Source organism: Porites lutea, chromosome 1 (genome assembly GCF_958299795.1).
Source record: "Porites lutea chromosome 1, jaPorLute2.1, whole genome shotgun sequence".
Taxonomy (NCBI): Eukaryota; Metazoa; Cnidaria; class Anthozoa; order Scleractinia; family Poritidae; genus Porites; species Porites lutea.
In genome coordinates this window covers 45,416,776-45,438,891 of record NC_133201.1, presented here as the reverse complement: position 1 = coordinate 45,438,891, position 22,116 = coordinate 45,416,776, and the positions used below count along the sequence as shown (strand labels likewise).

Sequence of the window (22,116 nt, the reverse complement as noted above, 5' to 3'; positions counted from 1 at the left end):
TCACTCCTTAAGAATAAGATTCCGCGAGATTCAATTAACGCGATGGCATTTACGCCAGCGTTAGGCGTTCTTCACTTTTGGGAACTACTGAGTACATAAAGAACACCTAACTCAAAATGCGAGAGTTTCACTGTTACAAATCATCCCCTTTCCCCTACCCCTCGAATCAATGTTGCTTCGTCGAATGTCCAAGGTTAGGGCTTTCATACCTAGTGGCATTGACTCGAGGGGCAGGGGGAGTGGGATGATTTGCGGCGGGGACGATGTCCACCAAATGCCCTCGAAATATGCAATTTCATCAAGAAATTCGTCCAAGAATGTAGCCCAGAATGTAGGTGACGCAGATCACGATATCGGGGTATTGTTTACCTGGACAATAATCCTGTCAATGTGTGAGAAGCGGTTACCAAGGTCGGTAAACCAAGCTGCTAAGCTCCAAGTCGGGGGAGGGGAGGAATCACCGCCTAATTGACACCACTTGCTGGGTATTCTTAAGTGATAAAGGTCATCCGCTGCTTCCAACAGCTCCTCAGTAACACGGTCACCGCACAAACCTTCTTCTGTTGCAGCCTTGATTGACTGTAAAAACGCATAATGGGTTAAAAAGACAAGTTATTTAAAGGGGTTATGTCAAGAGGATACTACTGCTTCATGTCAATTCTGTGTTTAGTCATTAATTTATGCCTTTACCCATATACAAAAAGCTGTAGAGTTGTAAACCTTAAAAAACGTGCGGAGAAAAAATGGCCCAATGTTTTTTTTTTCATCAAGTTTCAATCCACATCGACCTTTGCTATCCGCCGTAGCAGCAACCTACAGGAAACAGTTCCAATGCCTAAAATAGTCTTATATACATGAGAATATAACATTGTTTTTGGTACAAAAAATTAATCAACAGTTATTCCATTAGCCCGCGTTGGATACAAACCCGGGGGAGGGGGGGGGGGGGGCACTTGGGTATTTTTTGGGTGGGTATGTTCCGCCCGAGACTCCAAATTGGCACCCCGTTCTAGAAAAGATTTCCCCTAAAATTGATACCCCGTTCTAGAAATGGACCAATTTCTTATACCCCGTTCTAGAACTCGCCCTTAAACTGATACCCCGTTCTAGAAATGGGCCAATTTTCTATACTCCGTTCTAGGGTGCAACAAAGAGTACAACGGTTTGCTTGTTAACGCATTGAACCGTATTTTTAAAAGCAATCTGTCCTTGAATACTTTCAAATGGCTGCTTGCAAAAGTGGAGCTTTCGTGCGTTCGAAATATTATACCCCGTTCTAGAAAACGCCTCTGAAATGGATACCCCGTTCTAAATCAGGAGCTTCAAAATTCCGACCCCTTTGGGCGGCACATACCCGTTTAGGTAATGTTTGGGAGTACCCCCCCCCCCCCCGGGATACGAAGCGGTACATAGCCAACGAGGCGCGAGATTCATTAACACTGACCAGGAAACTAAACTTACCAACAGCGTTTCTCGCACTGCGGCTAATAATCTATGCATACACTCCATTTCAGCTATTACAAAGAGATTGAAAGGATTTGCACCTCCCGACTTCTTCATTCGTTCGTAGACACTTTCCTGCATTGAAAAGAACGGGAATGCAAAATATATGTAATTGGGTCTCATGATTAGATATATCAAGTTTACAAATTTTGACAAAGAAGAAGAACCATTCACACAGACTCGACCTAAAGCTTAAAAGAAGTTTAAAGTAAAGTGACAAAAAAATCTATCAATATGCCCTTTTTAGCACAAACACTTTACATAAGAAAGAGTTAGAGGGAAGGGGACAGTTTCTTTAGAAAATGCGGTAATTATTGATTGGTGTGGGGAAACGAAAAGCAAAAAAAAAACAACAACTAAATAAAATAAATAAATAAATAACTAAAAACTCAAGGGACTCAAAACATCAACTTTTACCACCAGAGACCTTGTAGGACATACATCATGTTGACTTTTAATGGCTACGTAAATGTTCAGCTACAAAATAATAGTCTTTGATATAAGCCCATGTCCCACCGCGGGTACGATTTCGTCGCGCTCGGGGAAATTTTAGTCAAACATTGCTAGATGACCGGATGTTAATGTGCAGCTCTGTTAACGATTGAAGACACGAACCTTTGTCCACACTTTTGGAATCTTGGCCAACATTGCAGTGCAAACTTCATTGAGTTCGACTTCTTTCCTGTTACGCAACCACACAAGACTTGCACTTGCAAACACTCCAGCTTCTGAAACCTTGATTGAGCCTGCGCCAATAGTGTGCACCGCTGAGCTCTGTTGTATCACTCCCGAGGACGGCATGAGCGTAGAAGGTTCTAGAATGGCGTGCGTCAGAGTGTCTGATGAAGCCATGCGATCAAGCAGGTAGTTTAAACGAGTGAAAACGTACTGTTCGTCTGCTAGCTGAGTCTAAACAAGGTTAATCAAGCAAAGCAGTTAACACATTATTTATCTAAACCGGTTTAGTTCACTTTCACACTGACGCTTGCGACCACAATCATCCATTTCTGATTTGGTCAAACGAAGCACCTCTTCGGACTCAAATGAGCCTATTTCTGTCTTAGCAAGTGATATCTTGTCACTTTTTATGCCTTTCGCAACACTGTAGATTAAAAAATTAGCCGACTTCGATTCATGATGAGTTCACCTGAGATACTTGGGCCTATTTTCAATAACTCTTACAGTCTGACGTACAGTTCAGTCAAACTGTTTATTTTCAACGCAACTGGTCCTTGATTTCTCGCAATAAAACAGGTAATATCATGGGTGACGAATTAATCCTTAATTTTGGCGCAAAATTTCAGCGATAATTTGTAATTTCACATGTGAAATTACAAAATTGCCATGACAACCTTCCGTAAGTCTAAGTGTCAAGATAGCGACGAAGTTTTAAAATGTCATGAATGAAGATGCCAGGGCATATAAAGACGCTTTAGAAAACCTGAACACACCAAAGAGCACATCAAGAAGGATTCTAACAGGTATTTTGTTGAAAAATTTTAAACTTGAGTCAAATTTAAGCTCTAAATGTTCGAGAGAGTGGAGTTCTCGATCGATACGATCCAGGATAAACATGTCAAAAATCCAAGATTGCTAACGTAATTCGTCAGCTGATTCGTCACCCATGATATTAATAGGTAATCACATGGTATACTCGTGAAATTATTCCCTAATTTCACTCGTCACCATTTGATTACACATACTAACTAACTTTACATACAATTTTCGCGACACGCTTATTTCGCTATATAACGGGGCGAGTATTTTCGCAACACTTAAATCTCGCGATTTTGTGATTGGAATCACTTTAATTTCGCGTTCTTGAGCACGACAATATTAATGTTATCCTTAGAGCAAATAGAACGCCTTTATCTACTATAGGGTTTCATTGCTTATGAACTCATTCTTTTTTAATTATTAGCCTGCGTAGCAAGCGTTTCCGTTTGGTTTCGGAGCAAAGAAAGACCGAGGAACGGGATTTTCGGTTTTGGCCGCGCGCCATTTTTCGCGCGGTCTTTGACTCTCATTCCTCATTCTTTGTTCCGAAACCGCACGGAAACGCTTTCTACGCAGTCCATTGATTATTGACATACTTTATTGTGAGTCACTTAATTTTAGCGTCATGTTATGTTCGCGACACTTTTCGTTCGTGTCACTTTAACGTCACGCTTTCTCTTTAAATCGCAAAATTCGGGAAATTAACGCGTCACGAATTTTTCGTGTAATAAGGTAGCTAAATGCAAGGAAAGATGGATGTTCTCTTACTAAATGTTATAGGTGTTCTGTCCAGAGTAAAGTGCTTTCTTATGCAACGCCCTACTTGTTTGAGAAGCAGGTAACAACAAGTACAGATTCATATTCCCTGGCGTTTTCAATGTAAGAGATTGGATAATTAGCTAGGGAGTGATTTTACCTTATTAGGAGCCAAAGAGAGACCAAACGTAGAGGAGAGGATAGTTTTACTCACCTCAGGAGAGGGATGGAGGCCGCATGCTTCAGGAACTTCAAGTCCTTCACCAGAAATCCCTTCTAAAGCTGACCAAAGATTGTTAAGTCTCACGTGACTGCTGAATAGCGCTGAGGGCAACTTATACTTGACTGTGAACAAGAATCACAAGATGTAGATGTGAATTTGATTTGAAGAATTCACACAAACTGCGAATTTTATTGTCGACGAATTTGCCGAGCGCTTTTCCCCATCCCCACCCACTTGCGAGAGTGGTCAATAAATTCTCGCGGAATTTATTTTCATACGCAGGCTTGACAATCTCCAAAGAGAAAATAGAGGGTGTGTGAACAGGCTAGGATTTTAAGGATTCATGATCCTTTTTGAATTTCCCTCAAAAAAAAAAAAATCTGGTTGTAGGCCAGTATAGCGTTATCCACCAGATAAATCACTACCCAGTATATAATGTTAGGACAAACCAATTATATTATTCACTTCACATGCAATTTATCCAATGGAGAGCAATGTCCTGTGCTTTGGGTTTAAATGGAACTAAATTCAGACGCTTACTTTTGGTAGCCTCAAATTCTCTTTTGACTGCCGCAGGACTTATCCAGTAGTCAATCATAGCGCTGAGGGCCTGGCGATCAAACTCGTCACTCACGCTTCTTCCGTAGATGACCTGAAATCAGCACAAACCCAAGGACTTGGTCAAGGTATGCACATGTAAACCTTACTGACACTTTATTAAAAATCAAACTACCAAGGAAACTGTTTAATGAGTGTCTAAATCTAATAAAACACGGCTCCCTTTTATTGGGAAAAAATAATTGGGGATTAATCGAAAAATAAATAGGTATCAATCAAAAGTTTTTTATGCCGGCTAGGGCATCTTTTGACACATTAATAAAATATCTATCTTGTTGTACTGGGAGTTTATACTATATATCTAAAAAAACATACAAAAGAAAGAAGATGAGGAAGAGAAAAAGTGAAGGAAGCAAACAATGTTGAGCGGTGCTTTATACCTCTGTTAACATGTAGCGTAGTCCATTCCACTGGATACTTCTCGCTGAGCCCCCAGCCTGTGCCATTAGATCAGTATTATCTTGAAACTCTCGGACAGCAAGGTCTAACGCTTGCTGCGAAAAAAAAAGGAAAAGCAAAAAGAAAAAAAAAAAGAATTCTGAATCCACCATTTGTTATTCAAAATCAGAACAAACTGTTTGTCGTAGGATGCTCTCTAGTTGTCTGATTTAAAATGAGCTTTTAGGTAAACGGACATGTCACAACGGGGCTATGTCACAAGGATATTGCTGTTTTTTTTGCTGAGCGATGGAAAAATATAGAAAGAAAACAAAAATAAAGTGGTGAATTAAAATTGCCCGATATTTCGGTTTGCAACACAAACCTTCAACGGGGGCTGTAAAGCACTGAAAGATAAAAGTACAATTAAGTACTTACCCATAGTTCTGCCGTGCCAATATTCTTGAGGTCTTGGCCCTTGTTCCAGCCTGTCAGTCCATACCTAGTCCGTAGCCTGACAAGGCTGTGTAGCATACACAGGTTATGTAACAGGGCGGGCCACTCCTGCCGATTACTGACACGTAACAGATCACCATCAACCCATTGAAGAGACCTTTGCAGGTTGTCTTTTGTATTCTATAGACAAAAAACACGAACCACTCCACGTCACTAAGAGCGTCCAGGTATATTTTCATTGACATTGGAGCAAAGCAAAATAGACCTAAAGTACAACATGGTGCAGGAGCTCATAGTTCGGAGCGAGTAACCCCATACTAAGCTTATGTCACGGCGATGTTACAAAAACATGTTAACAATACTTTGATCTACTGAAAATGGATGCTCCGCTTCGTATGCGTATTTAATCACTGTAAAATGTATGGAAAACGAAAGGAAAAATACTTTAATTTATCTTTTGTGTCGTCAAAATGCCACAAACGACGCTTTCAGTCTCTTTTGTTGGAAAAGGGGTTGACTGGTATTGGCGAATCAGTCATGCGATAGTCTGCGGCCATCTCGACCTGAAGATGAACAGCTCAGTAAAGATACCATGGGAATACATGAATACATGGAAGTTACTCGCTTCGGGTCAAGCGATCGTGTAATGGCTATTCCACCATCAGTATATGATCGACTCGTAAAAAGTAGAGGAAGAAAAAAGAAAACTCAGTGCAGGCTATACGTATTTCGATTCGTAAAGTTTGCTTATTTGCCGCTAGTTTTCTTATTTATGCCGCACTAATATCAGACGGAAAAATTCTAAATCAGTTGAAGACTGGGATATATCAGAATGTTGCTGTACTGGACAAGAACATTTAAATTACGTAAGTACCTTTGGCGAGTCGGCGACAATTTTGACAGAGGACTGTAGCAATGATGAGGGTATATCTGAGTGGGGTTGGACGGATACCCAAAGCCTAAAATCACTGTCCACTGTTTTGGTCTCATGCATGAATGAATCCAGAGCTGCGAGCAGACGAGGAGAGTTGTGCGCGTTATGAAGAAGAACCCAGTGACCCTGCAGAGTGCAAAATACTTAAAACACTATAAAAATACTGTTGAACGTCTCCTCAAAGGCCACCTTGAGAAAAGAGGAAGGTGGCTGTTAGCAGATGTTCAACTGTAAACTATATTAAAATAAAAACTAACCGGAAGTATTGTATCAGGGAGACGCAACACCAAATTTAAAGACATTTTCAAGAAATCATGAATCTTTAAAAACCCTGTTTTGAGGGCCGAAATAACATTTTCTATCAGTAAAATATTTTGCTAGGCCTCATAGATTACCTGTACCATGGCCCTGTGTATCATCTTTCTTGCTACACGCTCTTCACCGATCCCAACATTTGCTAGAGCAAGAACATGTAATTCCACCTGAGAAGAAATGAACGAAATCAATAAAAACAAACCAACAACAACGTGGTGGAAGTGGAAGAGATGTGTGACTCTTGGATATCTATGAATTTTTTCCTTCTGCAAAAAAAAGTTTCTTTTGAAACGGCTCGGATTGCTCACAATGCCAAATGCCAAATGTCAAATGGGAATGTGACTTGCATTTTTGAATGAAATCAACCAGGATCTTTTTCCAGAAGGGTAACTATTTAACGTACTACGGTACTACAGTCAAACCCTCCGCTAACGGTCACCTCTCCACAACGGTCACTTTTTTGGCGGACAGTCCATACATTGACTCTTGTTTAAACCTCTCTACAATGGCCACTGTCCCCAAGGTGGCCGTTGTGAAAAGGTTCAACTGTACATATGGAAGAGGGCCAGACACTAAATTCACCCCCCCCCCCCCCACCCACACACTGTAGCGGGAATAGAGACTACCGTGGAAGCTCTCCTAACGGACAGTCCCGTAACTGGACAGCTCTACTTACGGACACCTTCGCGAAATCCCGTTTTCTCAACTCCCATACAAACGCTGTATATTTACATTCTCATAAGCGGTCAGGTCCAGTTACGAACACCTTTTCCTCGTCCCGAGGGTGTCCGCTCATGAGAGCTTCCACTGCACCAAGGCGTTGCCTTGGTAATTATGTACAAACCTGTCTCTTTTGTGATCCTTCAATGACCAACTTTTCCACCATATTTGCTTCATGTCTGTACAGAAGCACAATAGGTGTGCGGCTCTCACTCTGACGGAAGGCAAACGGCAGATCTAAAGCCATTTCAGCAGTGTACCTACAAGTGATTATCAATTATCAGTTTTCTATCGAATGAGGTTCAGCAAAATATCGTTATTTAGTAGTGGCGGCAGATGCTGTTAACGGGGAGATACGTGATCTGCGAAACACTGAGTAATAACAACATTTCTCAAACCGAGTGCGATAGATCATTCAGGCAGTAAATATACCGGACTTGTTTCGCAATTTTGTGAGGAAACTTGTAGTCAGTTTCTTAGGGTTCTGATCGGCTCTCTTTGTCTCTTATGAAAGAGTAATCTTTTTACTTTTGGAGTTTGTTTTGGAGAAACCATTGACAAATGTTCTCTTGACAGTGATAAAACCCACCCTTCGATCCCAAATCAAAGACACGTCAACGGCCATCTTTCAGAACAAAAGACTGGAAAGTAGTTCAACCGAGATCATTATGACTATTACCACCAATAATAAAAAGCGGATTTGAGATGAACCAATCAGATATGGAAGCAAATTCACGTGACGAAGTCGAGGACAAGCTAGGAATCTCATTGGTTTGTTTCCCCAACAATGAAACGGCGGCCATGTTGGTGTCCCAAACTAATCCTGTGAGAGATGAACTCTTTTCTTATGCAAACGCTTTCTTTTGTTCCAATAAATTTGCATAGATGCTGGTTACGTGAGTGAAAACGCTCTATAGGGGAAACAATCTAGATCAATAGGCCACTTCTGAGTTCTCCCGGACCTCTGTTTCAAAACGAGGGTAGATGCTCAGCCTTTGATACGGAAATCATTTTTCATTCTCATGCAAATAAAACTCATTTTCACAAGAAAGGTTGTGCATCTAGCCTCATTTTGAAAGTGAGGGTTTTTGGAACTGGGAAGTGGCCTGTTGAGGTTTCTAGGTATCTGACTACCTATCCCTCCCCTAAGTTAAACCTCAGTTGATCCAACAACCTTATAGCGGCAACGATTCCTAGAATCGTTCGGGTCGACTAGCTTTAGTTATGATTGGCCAATAGTATCCCAAAGCAATTATAAACCAACCCCTGCATATGGTGTCCACCCAAACGATAACGAAAATCTTTGCAGAAATCTTTTGCCCGCCTACCCTGCAGTTCAGGAAGCGGCGAATCACTCGACTCTTGAATTGAAAAGTGACTGACATGTAGTTCTAAGTTTTCAATGTTTTATATAGTGCATTGTATTGATAACAAAGCGTTTCGCGCTCTCACTTCTTTCCTAGCACAGATGTAACAAAACACATGGCGGCTGGTAACAGCCGATCTCCTCGGATGGAACGGATTACCATAAATCTCTGAATGAGAGTAAACCTGAAAGGAATAATTCAAACAACAATGAGAAAGTATCCTTTGCGTACTAATACTTCACAACGGATTCGTCATTTTATAGTGATGTAACGAGGTCTGTTAATTTTCGTTTGGGAATTGCGTTTACCATTTGCCCAAATCAGTCCCATTTGCCGAAAAAAGGCCGAGAAAGCCTGAAACTGGTGTCACAGAAGGGTTTGAGGAAATGGAACAGAGAATTTTCTTCAGCCACTAGCCGATAGTCATGGAGAAGCCTCGACAACATCTTCTCATGGTATTCACATGGGAAGAAAACACTCAAACGTGGGCAAAAGTTTCAATTCCTAACGTTTTACAAATGTCCGACATACTTTTCATCCAGTCCATCAGGAAGAGCAACCATTTCAGGTTTCTCGTGCTCTGTAATCTGCCTCCATTGAGTTTCACGACCATCCTTGGTCATCTTATCAAATGCGTCTTGAAACCATTCAAAATGAGTCGCCAACATCTACAAACGAAACAAAAAAATTATAGATTTACAGCAAGCGAAAGAAACGAAGACAAAGACAACAAAAGAGACCAGGGGAAGAAAAGGTTCTATTTTCCACTCACTGATTCCCTGATTGTGGCTGAAGTAAAAAGTAAGAATTCCAACCAGGGCAATGTTGTTAAAATTTCAAAAGCACTTCAACAATAAGATAAAATTCCGTTCAAATACAACTGTTACTCTTGCGACTGGCCAACAATTTACAGACCCAAACCTCAGATGCTAGAAGAACGCCACGGCTGTAACTCATGGTAAATGGCTGGTCAAGAGTTCCGACAATTACTTAACATGCAAAAAAAACGAAACTGTAAACTTTATTGACACCAGGATCACTGAAAACAGAGAGCCCCTGGTACACTTGCCTGCAAATTTGAGTATTGTTCATCCAACAACCAATCAAATGGTTTCTTAGCAAGAGTTCGTGACGCAGCCTCTGAAACTGCAGTGGGTTGTAACGCAGTCTTTACTGCAGCGCCATATGAAGGATGGATCAAAAACTCACGGTCTCCGGGCCCCACGCGCCCGTTGGAATCTTCAACCTTAAAACAAATCCAGTAAGGTTTATTTAGTTTATGCGTAGATTAAAAACGTCTCTTTGCTTATTTATGTCCTGTGAGAGAACACCTGGGAATTTCCTTGCCGTTAAAGTGCCTCATTACACCATTTATTACATGGTTGAATCCGCGGGCGGGCAAGATGGGCCCATCTTGCCCGCTCGGGATTTCCCGCATTGGTTCCGAGAAAAAAAGTTCTATCTTTGGATATATAATAAATCCCTTCTTTACCAAGCTTGTTCGGTCAAGATGGCTGTATATTGGCCTCGTTCTTTCCTGCGTTTTTATTGACCGGGACGAAGCCATCTTGAACTCACGCTTGGTCAATAACGCGTATTTATTGAAACTCCTCTTCATGATTCATAGGAAGTACTCTTTAATCCGAAGACGAAGGTTTTGCATAAATGCCTAGTATAAAGTTATATCCTTGCGACTGATCCCCTTGCGGAGAGTTACTCCGGCGTTTTGGTAAACCATTATTAGAGAGGTTAAGCTTCACGTTTACGTCAAATGGCAAACGCGAATTTGTACCACGTGACCAAGTTTCCCCTTTAATACTTGTCCTTTTCTGTTCATTACTTCCACGCATAAATTTTTTTTACACGCAATTCTTGATCCTTAGGAATTGTTTTGAACCGTGTTTATCTGCTCATTTTCTATTTTGAAAAATTCTCAACTTGAATCTGACGTTTGCCGTATACGTGAAGCTTAAACTCTCTATTACCATGGAAATGTACATGGGATACCAGGCAAATCAGATCTACCTTTATTACACAAGCACCAGTGAAATACCAGGTAAGCTTTGGGGCAAAAACATTATATCCTCACACGTGAAAACGAAAGGTTATCTTCACAGGGGAAGAAATCACTGTTGATCAGTATGGCTACATTATAAATAATAGTGCCTTTCACAGCAAAACAAATTAATTGGTTTTGTTTTTCAACGTTTTTTTCGTGTTGAAAAATATTTCACTCGTCCTCTTCATATCTTCTATGGTAGTAGAGAGGTTCAACTGTATTTCTTTAACGGGATTTGGTTACAATCAACGGCGACGTAATTTTTCTACTGGTGTCTGTAAAATTATTACCACGGACTTGCTTTACCTCAAGTGCACAGAGAACGGCAAATAACGATCTGTCGCGTTCAAACAAAGCTCGTGCTGATGTGTAGAAGGAGTTTTGGGTCAGTCTTTCCACTACTGCCTTTACAGCAGTCCTACAAAGAACAAAGGGGTTTAGTTACGTCTTGTTACGTGAATAAAGGAAAGAATCTTTTTGCCGATCCGACTTCAAATCTGCGATGAAAAATTCCTTTTCCCAATCTGCAATCTGGATCGTCGGAAAAGAACGCTACTTGTGTCACTCTTACGGTGGTAGTAGCATTTGGATAAGTTCCCTTTAATAGCATGTTTGTCCAGTGTAAGGTTATCTTAAGCATTATGTCAGCCTACACCCACATATAAGCTTGCAAGACCGATAATTTGAGTTGGTGAAACAATGAAGTCTTTACTGATTATTTAAATTAAGGTTTGACTCGCTAAGTAGGATAGTTCGCATGACTTTGAAGGAGACACAACAAAACCTTACCTTTCGGAGTGTTTTATAGCCGCGTCAAACACCATGAGGAACTGCGCGAGAGAAGTCTGATAAACTGTGTTTATCTCGGCCATGATCCGTGCTACGTCAAACATGACAGCCGCTCGGCGAGCGATTGGTCGAAATCCTTCACGTGACTGCAGGATAGAGTTCTCAATGCCGCGAGCACGTGTTTGACTATATAAAAAAATGATTTGCAGGTTATTTAAGTACACGAATAGTTTTGAGTGAAGTTAAGTCTAGTTTAGACTAGAAATCAAACTGCCAGGTCACGAAAAATTAACGAAGAAGAACAACAATGTCCATGTTTATGTCACAGTTTGATCGAGCTCTAACTTCACATTACGTCTACGAGTTAAGATATTACGTTGAACGCGGTCACTAGACTTTTGCAATCAAATGAACGGTACAAAAAGAGGATCTCCTGACTTCTCTTACCCTTATTAATAATATGAAACAAAAGTCGTTACTTGTAATCAATCATGATGAGCACCACCTTAAAGTTCATATTCCATTGAGTGAGAATAAAAGGACTACAATACTTTCTCGCTTTGACAGCGGTTTAAGTGATGACCACCACTGTTGAAACAAGAATACCAACCTTTCAACGATTTCCTCCTGTTGTTTTTTGATAGAGGCTAGCTTCTTAGTGGCCGCCAAGTTGTAAAGAAGACGGTGGCCACTTCCTAAGCACTCCAAAATGTTCTCCTCAGCTTCTCGCAGGCCTTCCATCAAAGTTACCATTTCCTGACACAAGAGATGATCTTGAGAACTACTGTTTAAGTTTCCTAAATCTTTACAAAAGGATTTCTCTTCCACCTTGTTTCTAGTCCATCAACTTTATTTCTCAAAAATTGTTTCACAAATTTTACGGACTTTTGAGCAACACGTAGTTCACAACATTGTTGCTCAGGTGAATAGTTATAAAAGAGAATGCTATAAGCTAGCAACAAAGCACAGTCAAATTTATAACAAAACAATTACGCTGGTCAGTGACAACAGTGGGCAAGAGGGTGACTAAGTGAGAAAATAATTAAGGCTATTTCTGGCTCCACACTCGTTGGTTCAGTACATAAAGCAAAATATTTTCCTCGAAAGCTCTGAGGTCTAATCGTTTATGGTTTGCGATTTCAAGCTTCAAAGTTTTATTAACCGAGTATAAATTTGGCATTACTTACATCTACCACTTGTGTCCTCGTATCCTGCATCCGAGGCTTCTCAAGTCTCAGGAAACGATCAAGGAACATCTCCTCTAGGCCGTCACGTGACTGACTAAACTCAACCACATTCACGTATGCCGCAATGCTTGATGGGACAGCCTGGCAGGAAAACGTTGTAGCCAATACCAACCTGTAAAAAGGGAGGAAAACGCCATGAAAACTTACGCCCCCCAAAAAAGTTGGTAACAAAGTCCTGGAAACAAATGCTATTTTCCTTCAATGAAACTTTCCTCAAAACAAACAGCACGTTGATCGTGTTTTTTACAAATGGATTTCTTGTTACTGCACATACTATTTTCTTAATGCGTACGTTTCGAACCTCTGTTATGTGCTTGCTATTGCCAAAATGTTACATCCCTTTGTTACCAATTCATCTATGCTTATATCAGGTGGTATTTTTTTTTTCATTCTATGACACATATTATCAGCATTCCGTATAGCTCACCTAAATCCTGGCTGACATTCAATTTCATGTTCACCAACCTGGGGAAAAACATACAGAAAAATTTTCCACCATTTAAAACCATAACGCAGCAGCATTTCGCTTATACCATTTCATTATGTGCACGATGCTTTTAGAATTCAAATCAAGTGCATGGGTTTGGCATGATCCCTTAACAGTAATTGCCCGAGATAACTGTGTCCTTTTAAAGTTAATCAACCGTTTTGCAGAAAATATGGTAGTAGTCAGTCACCAATCAATCAATCAATCAATCAATCAATCAATCAATCAATCAATCAATCAATCATCAATCAATCAATCAATCAATCAATCAATCAATCAACCAGAGAGTTCAGTTCAGTTCAGTTCAGTTCAGTTTTAATTCGCCAAAGTAAATGAAAATGCAAGAATGCATATAAGAATTGTAAGTTGGCAAGGGAGCATAGAAGAAACTAGCCTCCCACGCAGGCGTTTTAGGGGAGCTCGTTTTTCATCCCTCCCCAGAAACGGCGTTTGTGGGGAGGGATGAAAAACAAGCTCCCCTAAAAACGCCTGCGTGGGAGGCTAAGAAGACACCGGAGGGCTTTTGAAGCCTGGGCTCCCACGTCACAAAGAATAAGTAAATTGAAATTCGGGGAGTACATGTAGTAACGAAAAACTAAACAAAGACTAATTTAAGTTAAGAATTCAGTAACTAGAAAGAAGCCAAAGTTTTTAACTCTGGATTGGAACGAAAAAAAGAAGGGGGAATCACAAATGAAAGCATTCAGCGTATTAAAGAAGACAGGACTTATGCTGGTATTAATCAAACAATCATTCATTCAATAAAACAACAACGATATCTTTCACTATTCACCCAGTAAGCCAATCAGTCAATCAGTCAAACAATCAATCATATAGGCCAAAAGAACTAAGTGCAGTGCCAGGGACTGATTGTGAGTTTCTTGACACTGTCATTCATTTAGCGTCAAGAAGACGGAAAAAAGCATGATGGAACTCACCATAAGTTTAAAGGGAGTAGCAGATGTCAGGAACCTGTAGCGACTTCTAAGTATGTAATAGAACCTGCTATCATACTCCAGCTCGTTTACATCTACATCCGTCACAACCAGCGTAGTGCCCTCGATCAAGCACGTCTCCAAATGACCGCGAAGCTCCTGATGAAAAACAAAGATTTTAGTTAATTTACTACGAAGAATACCGTAAACTGCCGGTTATAACTTCTCCCACTTATAAGCCCCATCTCGCCCTAGTTATAGGCCAATGTACTTGTACACAAAAGAAAACAACCGATTATAAACCCCCTTTGACACAAGCACCCCTTCAAACTTATTGAAATGCATTGGATTTTTTTAATGATGTTTTGAAGCTTAACTTAAAAATTATAAAAGCAGAACGGATTTTGATCATCCTCAGAGACCCAGGGGCAGTTAGTGGGGACGATAGAATGTTCGTGGTGAAAGTTCTATCGTCCCGACGAACTGCCCCTGGGTCTCCGAGGACGCATTTTGATCAACACTCCCACAGCTTGTTTGGAGGCCCCTTTTCTTTTCCGGTTGTGAGCCCCCCTCTGATGTAAGCCCTTCCGTTGATAAGCCCTTTAAGAAGATGTATAAGCCCAGGGCTTACAAGCGGCAGTTTAAGGCAGCAGGAAAATAAAAAAAAAACACTTTAAATGAGGTTAAATAAATATTTATTTCACACAGTTAACAAGAAGGAGCGCGGGCGTGGTCAGGGTCAGTCGTTTGGCCTGAGCGCGGTCACCCTTGCTTGCATCACCTCCATGTGCTCAGTACAGCGTTTTCGTGGCGGCCATTCTCTTCGTTTAGCCTTTGGATCATTCTTTTACCCCTAACCCTCCCCCACTTTATTCTTCCACTGTTAAATCAGTGTGACAGGTGTCTGGTTCCGTTGGCGTGGGGGCTCATGGCTGGAGGGCGCGGGTTTGCCAGCCATGGGGGCGTAACTCGGTCTAGGGGCTGGCTGTGCCAAAAGTGGAAGCCCCTGGACATCCCGGGCACCCACCTCCACTCAGCGACGCAGTTGTTAATAGAGAGTATCCAGGTAACAAACCTTATACTTGACTAGCGTTGTTTGACCAAGCATGGTGAGAACCCAGGTGATAGCTATTCTCTGTGGATCACATAGCAGAGCCCACGAGTCTGAAGACTCTTCTTGAGAGAAAATGCATATAGTGTCCATGGAGATTGGATCTGTAGGTAACTGCATGTTTTCCCAAGTCTTCAACAAAATCTATATTCAGCAAATAACAGAGGATTCGTTACACATTGGCATAAATGCTGGTTTGGTGGAAATTGAGGCTAACTACATGTCATAAGATAGGATAACTAATCAGAGTACATGGACGATAGAGGCCTTTAAGGGGGGCAACGTGAAGGAGCCCATTAGCAGGGCAGATTCTTGAAAAGGATGGCATATCTAAATCGTCTTGGCTAAGCGGGTAGATTAAACAGCCAACTGCCCACCTTCTGCCAATTAAATTTCACCAAGATTACTTGCGTGCGATCTTTAATGGAGCTGAAAATGTCAAGGTTAAGGTCCACTATAACCAAATTTACTTCTTGTTGTTTCTTACATCCGACATACCAGCTTGCTAACATTTTTTTATTCTAAGCGCTAACAGTAATTGTACTGTTATGGCCAAAAAACGAAAGTAGTTTGATAACATAAAGGCCTGGTTTGAAGCGTTGACATGTAACAAATATTTTTTTTAAAACGTTACTTCAAGCATCGCAGGGCCAGGGGAGCGTAGGACTGCTTTATCGCATAAATAAATAAATTAATTCATTAAAATAAATAAAATGCCTCTAAATCCAACACAGAATTGGCAACTTTTTAACAAGCTTTGTTTTCTCTTTCTCTTGGGACGACTGTAATATCTAAGTCCTTGACCAAACGTCGAACTTTTCATGAGACGAACCAAACGTTGTGATTTAAGTTCATGAAAAATTCGACGTCTGGCTCAGTTAAGTTCATCTGAATAAGTTTGGATCGTTCAACACGTTGTATCCGTCTGCTTCACACGGAAAGAACCTCTGAAGATCGTCTGCGGGACAAACGTCGATCTTTACATGCGACAAACTAAACTAATAAATAAAAAAAATTGTAAGATAATGAATATTTTACTCTTTTGGGAGAAAATTTATTGCTGATCTGATTTAATTGATTAGTTTGACTCGTCCTAAGTTCGACGTCTGACCCAACAGACGATCTAGCCTGCGTAGCATGGCGGTTTTGTCGAGCCGGGCGCACGAGCGGCGAAGCCGCGAAATTCGCGCGCGAAGCGCGCGAGAACGAGCGGCGAAGCCGCGAGAAAAATAAAAACCGCCTGCCCGGATTCGAGGGGTTTTTGACTGCCGCCCCCTTCACCTCATTTTGACACCCGGGGTGACAACTTGTCTGGTTTCAATTTCCCCAGCCAATCATAGGCTTGATAGTAATATGAAACTTCGCGCGAAAGTGTGGCGCGTTTGGCAAGAAATCAAAACAAATCCTGATGCTCTTTCGTCTTTTTCGATGGCTACGAAGGGCGATACGCCGAAAAAGCCTGTCAATGTTCAACGGGCTATTTCAAGCGTCAATGATAATTGTAGATTGTGTTGTTGTCCGCTAAAGATTAAATACGGAGAATTTAAAAAAAATTCGTATATTTCAACGCAAAACCTTTTCAAGGTCTCGAAGCGCGAAGGATGCATACAAGGTCTGACTTTGGCAGAACTCTGTTCACATATTGGACTGGAAATTGAAAAATCAGACACGTTCTCTGATCGAGTATGTCATGCCTGTGGTAGGAAAATACGGAACGCATTTGATTTCTATACCTTCATCGCCTCAAACTTGAAAAGGGGGAAGGATAATTCGGCTGTGATGGAAGTTGATGACCATTCTGGCAGATTCAAGCGGCTTTTGCCAACAACCATTTCATCGCCGGATAGAAGTCCTCAGGCCAGAAAAGGAAAAAAAGCAACTGGACAAAACTCATCAGCGAAAAAATCCTTAAGTTTTAAAGATGTTTCGAGCTCTGTGGTTAACACTGACAGCGATCACAACGAACTCTCTACTTCAAACACAGCGGATGACTCACCTCAGGAAGCTGGCGAAGTTTTCCTCTCATATCTAAACGTGGAAGACTTACTTGAAAGTTCAACCACCGAAGCTAAAGTGGTAATTGTTAACCCGGGTGGTCGCGTTGAAACGTTCATCTCGTTTCATGATAAGACGAAATCGATCATAGTAAATCTGTGCAGAAAAAAATGGAAAACGGTTGCGAATTTGACATTCGAGCACCCGAATATTCGGGAAGAGTTGCCGGATCCTCTGAGAAGAACCGTCAGCAAAGAATTCCAGGAATATTGTAACAATGCGACAGATTCAGTTCTGAAAAAGTCAAGACCCGACGATCTGGCCGCTTTTTCGAATAAAGTTTTGGTTCATGAGGCAGATGTGTGGTGTCCATTCTGGATGAATTGTGTCAGAGGAGCGTGTTATGTGCGAGATTCTTCACAACTGGATGTCAAGAAAATCAATGCAATGGCCTTGATAACATCAGTTGCTGCTAGAGGAAGAAACGAGACCATGTCAGCAGTGGCATACCGTATTTCTGCAGTTCTCTTTCACAGTGGAGTCAAGCATGAAGATCTGCGAATTCTAAATAAACTTGGAGTATGCATGTCTCCAGATATGATTGTACAATTCCAAAGGAAGATGGGCGAGTGCTGTGAATCAAAAGTAGGTCATTGGAAGAGGGAGATTGAAAAGGCGAAAGTTGCTAGCCTGTTGCTGAATGAAGTTCGAGAAAAGCAGGTTGGCAATCACGAGGACGATGTGATGCGTGTCGACATCGATTTTTCAGAGGAAACCATCAGGAAATATGATTTCTTCGAGCCGGCCGCTTTCCAATTCTGCCAGCAGCACATTAACCGCTTCTCGGATGAACAAGATATCATCACAGACCAGGAGTTAGGAGCAGCAGCAGCAGAAATTGCCAAAATTCAGCTTCCTTACTACAGGTATATTATTTTATAAACTGCAAACGATTTTTTTGGTAAAATATGTTTTCGGAGGACCAAAAATGGCCTGCCTTAGAATTATTTTTAGCTCATGATGTGGAAGGCTAAAATTAACTTGATGACCGTTCCATTCACCGATAATTTTTGGACACATAATTTTCTGTTTTTTCTTTTCGCATTTTAATTCCACGGGTTACGCTATTGTTCGTAGAAAAAAGACATCATAATGTCGTGAAACTTAAACTTACGTTTAATAACATCAAAAATTTTCGGGAAAATACATTGAAGCCCATGTAATTTCGAAAAGAATTAAGTTGCCACGGGAAGACCAAACAGACACAAATTTTTTTAGCGCTGCTTTTAGATCTATAGCCTAAAAAAATGTTTTTCAATACATTTAGGATGAAACCGTCGTTGGTTACCCTGAAACATTAAATGATTATTTATAAAATAGGTTTTTAGAGGTTTTAATAACTAAATTTCAGAGACGCACAGAACGGTAGGTGTACTTAGTCCTCTTTTAATATTTTTTTTTTTCTCTTGGAATTATCCAAAAAAATAATAATAATAATTAATCATCTTGGCAGACAAAATTTGTAATCTTTAAAGAAACAAGTAAAATTTAATTTTTTTTTTCAAAACTCTAGGTTGGTTGGCGACAATATAGATTTAATGGTCAATGCCAGGATCCAGAGTGTTGAGAGCAGCAACCGCTCTATTCATTGGACCCAGCAGTATGCTGTTCTGAACCGTGTCAACGAGGTGGCATTGGACACAAAAAGACCAAGAAAATCCCTTAAAGAATTGCAGTTACTTGATCTGCTTCCTGACCAAGCAAGTTTGGAACGCCTCAAACACAGATGGGCAGTATTGGTGAGCAGGATTATAAGCAAGTACCTCACAAAGTTCCATCCATTCAGGGATGTAGTCATTCGTCACATTCCACATCACTACTCCAAGGAAATGAAGACAAAATCACAAACCGTGAGTTTAACTTACATACAATCAATTAAAAAACCTACTGGGAAATATAACCTGTAGTAAACCTGCTAGCAATATAAGTATGGCATACACAATGTATAAGGTTATAAGGGAGGTATCAACTTGTAGAGATATATATATATAGATATATACTTTTATCTATATCCACTGTTACCAAGGAACTGAAAGCTTATGTTTGAAAAAATTTATAAAGTCAAACTCCTTTTTTATGAAGTAAATTTCTGGTGTATGTACTGATTTTGTTGTCTCCCAAGAGGATATTTTCAAACATTTAGTATCCACTGCCTGTAGACCTGTGAAATCTTTAAAAACCCTCCCTTGCTTGCAAACTACAGTACATGACAACAACAAAAAGCAATTTTTAAATTAAATATTACTTAAAAATAAACAAAAATTGGGCATTTGGCATTCAAACTCTTTCAATCTCTTGAAATGTGGATCTTTTAGCCCAGTCCTTAAGAGCCTTAACTAGTGGTTCCTCTGATTTTTTTTTCCATTGCAGTGCAGTCTGGGTGTTCAATTCTTCAATCCTAACATTGCAAGTGAAATGGCACAACTTCTTATGACAAATCATGAAAAGTATGTGCCATCGTTCAAAACCACAGATGGAAAAGCAGTCCTCAAGTCAGTGCCATTTCATGGAGACCAGCTATTTGAGGAAAGGGCAAGAAACACACAATGGGTATACCAAGATGGTGACAATGAATACGATAGACTTGAGGGCCTGGAAACAGAATTTGCAGACTGGCATGCAAAGTTCAATTTGTACATGGTTTGTATTTAGAATTAACTTATTAAGATCAGAAGGAAAAGGGGTGCTGTTTAGCAACACACAGTGCTATTGTGACATTGTTAACTAGCCTCAAGGCAAAAATGTTTACTTCAAAATTTAGTCTTTTTCTCTGAACTCTATCCCAAATAAAAAAGATTTTGTCATTTCAAAGGAAGTAAAAGAATCTTCTTTGAAATCTTTGTGGAGGTGTGCACAACTGCAGCTGCTGAATTGCTGAGTAGCAGTTTACATTCCATTTATAGGCAGCTGGGAAAAACATTTCAAGGGAATATGTGGGACGGGGACCTGTGATAAATTCAATGACATCAATATATAACACATAAATAAAAAATACTATTATTGTTTGTTCTAATTTTATACAACAGATTGAAAATGAGCTCTTTGTTGACAACTCCTCAGCTGCAGAGATTGGAACTTCTCGTGCTAGCATGAACAGAACGTTTAAGACCAATGCTGCGAAGGGGGTGAACAACTATTACAATGAATATAAGGAGTTTCATGCACGTGAAGTAGAGGCTCATGTCTGCGCTTCATTTATGGAATTGTCAAGAATGACAACATTTGATGGTAAATATAAATACAGTCAAACCTCCCCTTAAACTCCACCTCACCACAATGGCCCCTTTTTTGCAGGACTGGGTCCGTACAATCACTCTTGGGTAAACCTCTCTACAAGAGCCACTATCCCTTGTCCCCAAGATGGCCATATTGATAACTCAATTGAGTTATTAATTAAAACTGCAACTCAACATTTGTAAAGTTTATCACAGCAATTGGGCTGAAATAGGAAGAATGTATTAATATTTTGTGTCATGTGAATGTGCCATGTTAGCCTTTTGATGTTGGATGCTGTAAATGCTCTTTTATGTCATTGTTTTTCTAAACAGATAATCCAGATTATGATGTACCAACCAAACAGGACTTGAGTAGAGAAAGTCGTAGGAAATGGCTACTTGAACTCTGCCTTAAACATGTAGAAACATACATTATGACAGCCAGTGAAGTTGAACCTTTGGTCCAGCAAGTGAGAGAGTTGGAGAGTGCAGTTGCCGCAGCAGGTTTCTTGTGCCGGGTTGATGGGTGTGACAAAAATTACAGTCAACACTCAAATAGAGTCAAGTAAGTGCGACTGGGGAGCAGCTGTTATTCCAAGCTTATATGACTTTTCAATTTCTATGATAACTCTGGACTGTCATAACAGGCCAGGGTCATGCAGGGGTTTCCCCTGGCTATAACTAAAAACATGATCCTGGCTACTTTCATACTAAAATAAAGGAAAACTATAGGACCCAAAGACATCAATTATCATATCTGTTTGAATCCCTGCCTACACTCCTTGTAATTTTTGCTGACAGCTTTAGTGTAACCCTGTTGGGTTAACTCCACTATATGGGAGTATTATCAAACAGTAGGATGTTTTGTTGTTGTTCGAAAGGGGCCAGTTGTCAATTTGGATTTCTCCTTCCAGATTCAATGTTGATATTTCTATTTGTTTGTAAAAGGCATGAAGTTACGCAGCATGGCATTGTTTGGGAACAGTATGAGGCAGGGAAAGAGAGGGATATTATGGGATTTTACCACTGTAGAATGTCATGTGGCCTGGTGTTCTCAACAAAATCCACCAGAAACAGGTATGAAAAAACTATAAATTTGACTCTTAATATTGTTTTGCCCTCTTATCCTCCGTTCATTTCAGTTGACAAATGAAAATGTAAGTGTCTTATATAATTGTCGCAAAATTAGTTGTCATGGAAGATGACAATTAAAAGCCTGGTTAATAGAAGCAACATATTGTTAAGAGCAATTATTAAAAAAGCTCTTTTTTCCTTATCTAGACATGAAAGCACAGCACATTCAGGCACCACTGTCCAGACAGAGCAAGATCAGCAAGATGGGGCAGGGAAAGAGGGAGCAAAGGAAGATTTCCTATTTAACTATCATCAGGCAAAGCTTACCTTTGGACTTATCTTATTTGAGTTTGATGATGCCATTAAAGAAGGGGATG

At 40.4% G+C, this 22,116-nt stretch overlaps 1 protein-coding gene across 1 annotated transcript in view; it reads right to left on the bottom strand.

Moving 5' to 3' along the window:
* LOC140952572 (dynein axonemal heavy chain 8-like) overlaps positions 1-22,116 on the bottom strand; it is a 94,974-nt gene that overhangs the window by 2,184 nt on the left and 70,674 nt on the right. Inside the window, exons 72-91 of the mRNA XM_073402002.1 lie at positions 15,360-15,539; positions 14,288-14,443; positions 13,290-13,327; positions 12,803-12,974; positions 12,226-12,371; positions 11,616-11,801; positions 11,133-11,244; positions 9,837-10,013; positions 9,299-9,435; positions 8,853-8,951; positions 7,525-7,660; positions 6,761-6,847; positions 6,306-6,491; positions 5,414-5,611; positions 4,978-5,091; positions 4,520-4,631; positions 3,971-4,101; positions 2,119-2,412; positions 1,462-1,578; positions 370-579 (exon numbers count right to left, since the gene is read on the bottom strand). Coding sequence (XP_073258103.1) covers positions 370-579; positions 1,462-1,578; positions 2,119-2,412; positions 3,971-4,101; positions 4,520-4,631; positions 4,978-5,091; positions 5,414-5,611; positions 6,306-6,491; positions 6,761-6,847; positions 7,525-7,660; positions 8,853-8,951; positions 9,299-9,435; positions 9,837-10,013; positions 11,133-11,244; positions 11,616-11,801; positions 12,226-12,371; positions 12,803-12,974; positions 13,290-13,327; positions 14,288-14,443; positions 15,360-15,539 — 2,988 coding nt within the window. The remainder of the gene's footprint in view (positions 1-369; positions 580-1,461; positions 1,579-2,118; positions 2,413-3,970; positions 4,102-4,519; positions 4,632-4,977; positions 5,092-5,413; positions 5,612-6,305; positions 6,492-6,760; positions 6,848-7,524; positions 7,661-8,852; positions 8,952-9,298; positions 9,436-9,836; positions 10,014-11,132; positions 11,245-11,615; positions 11,802-12,225; positions 12,372-12,802; positions 12,975-13,289; positions 13,328-14,287; positions 14,444-15,359; positions 15,540-22,116) is intronic.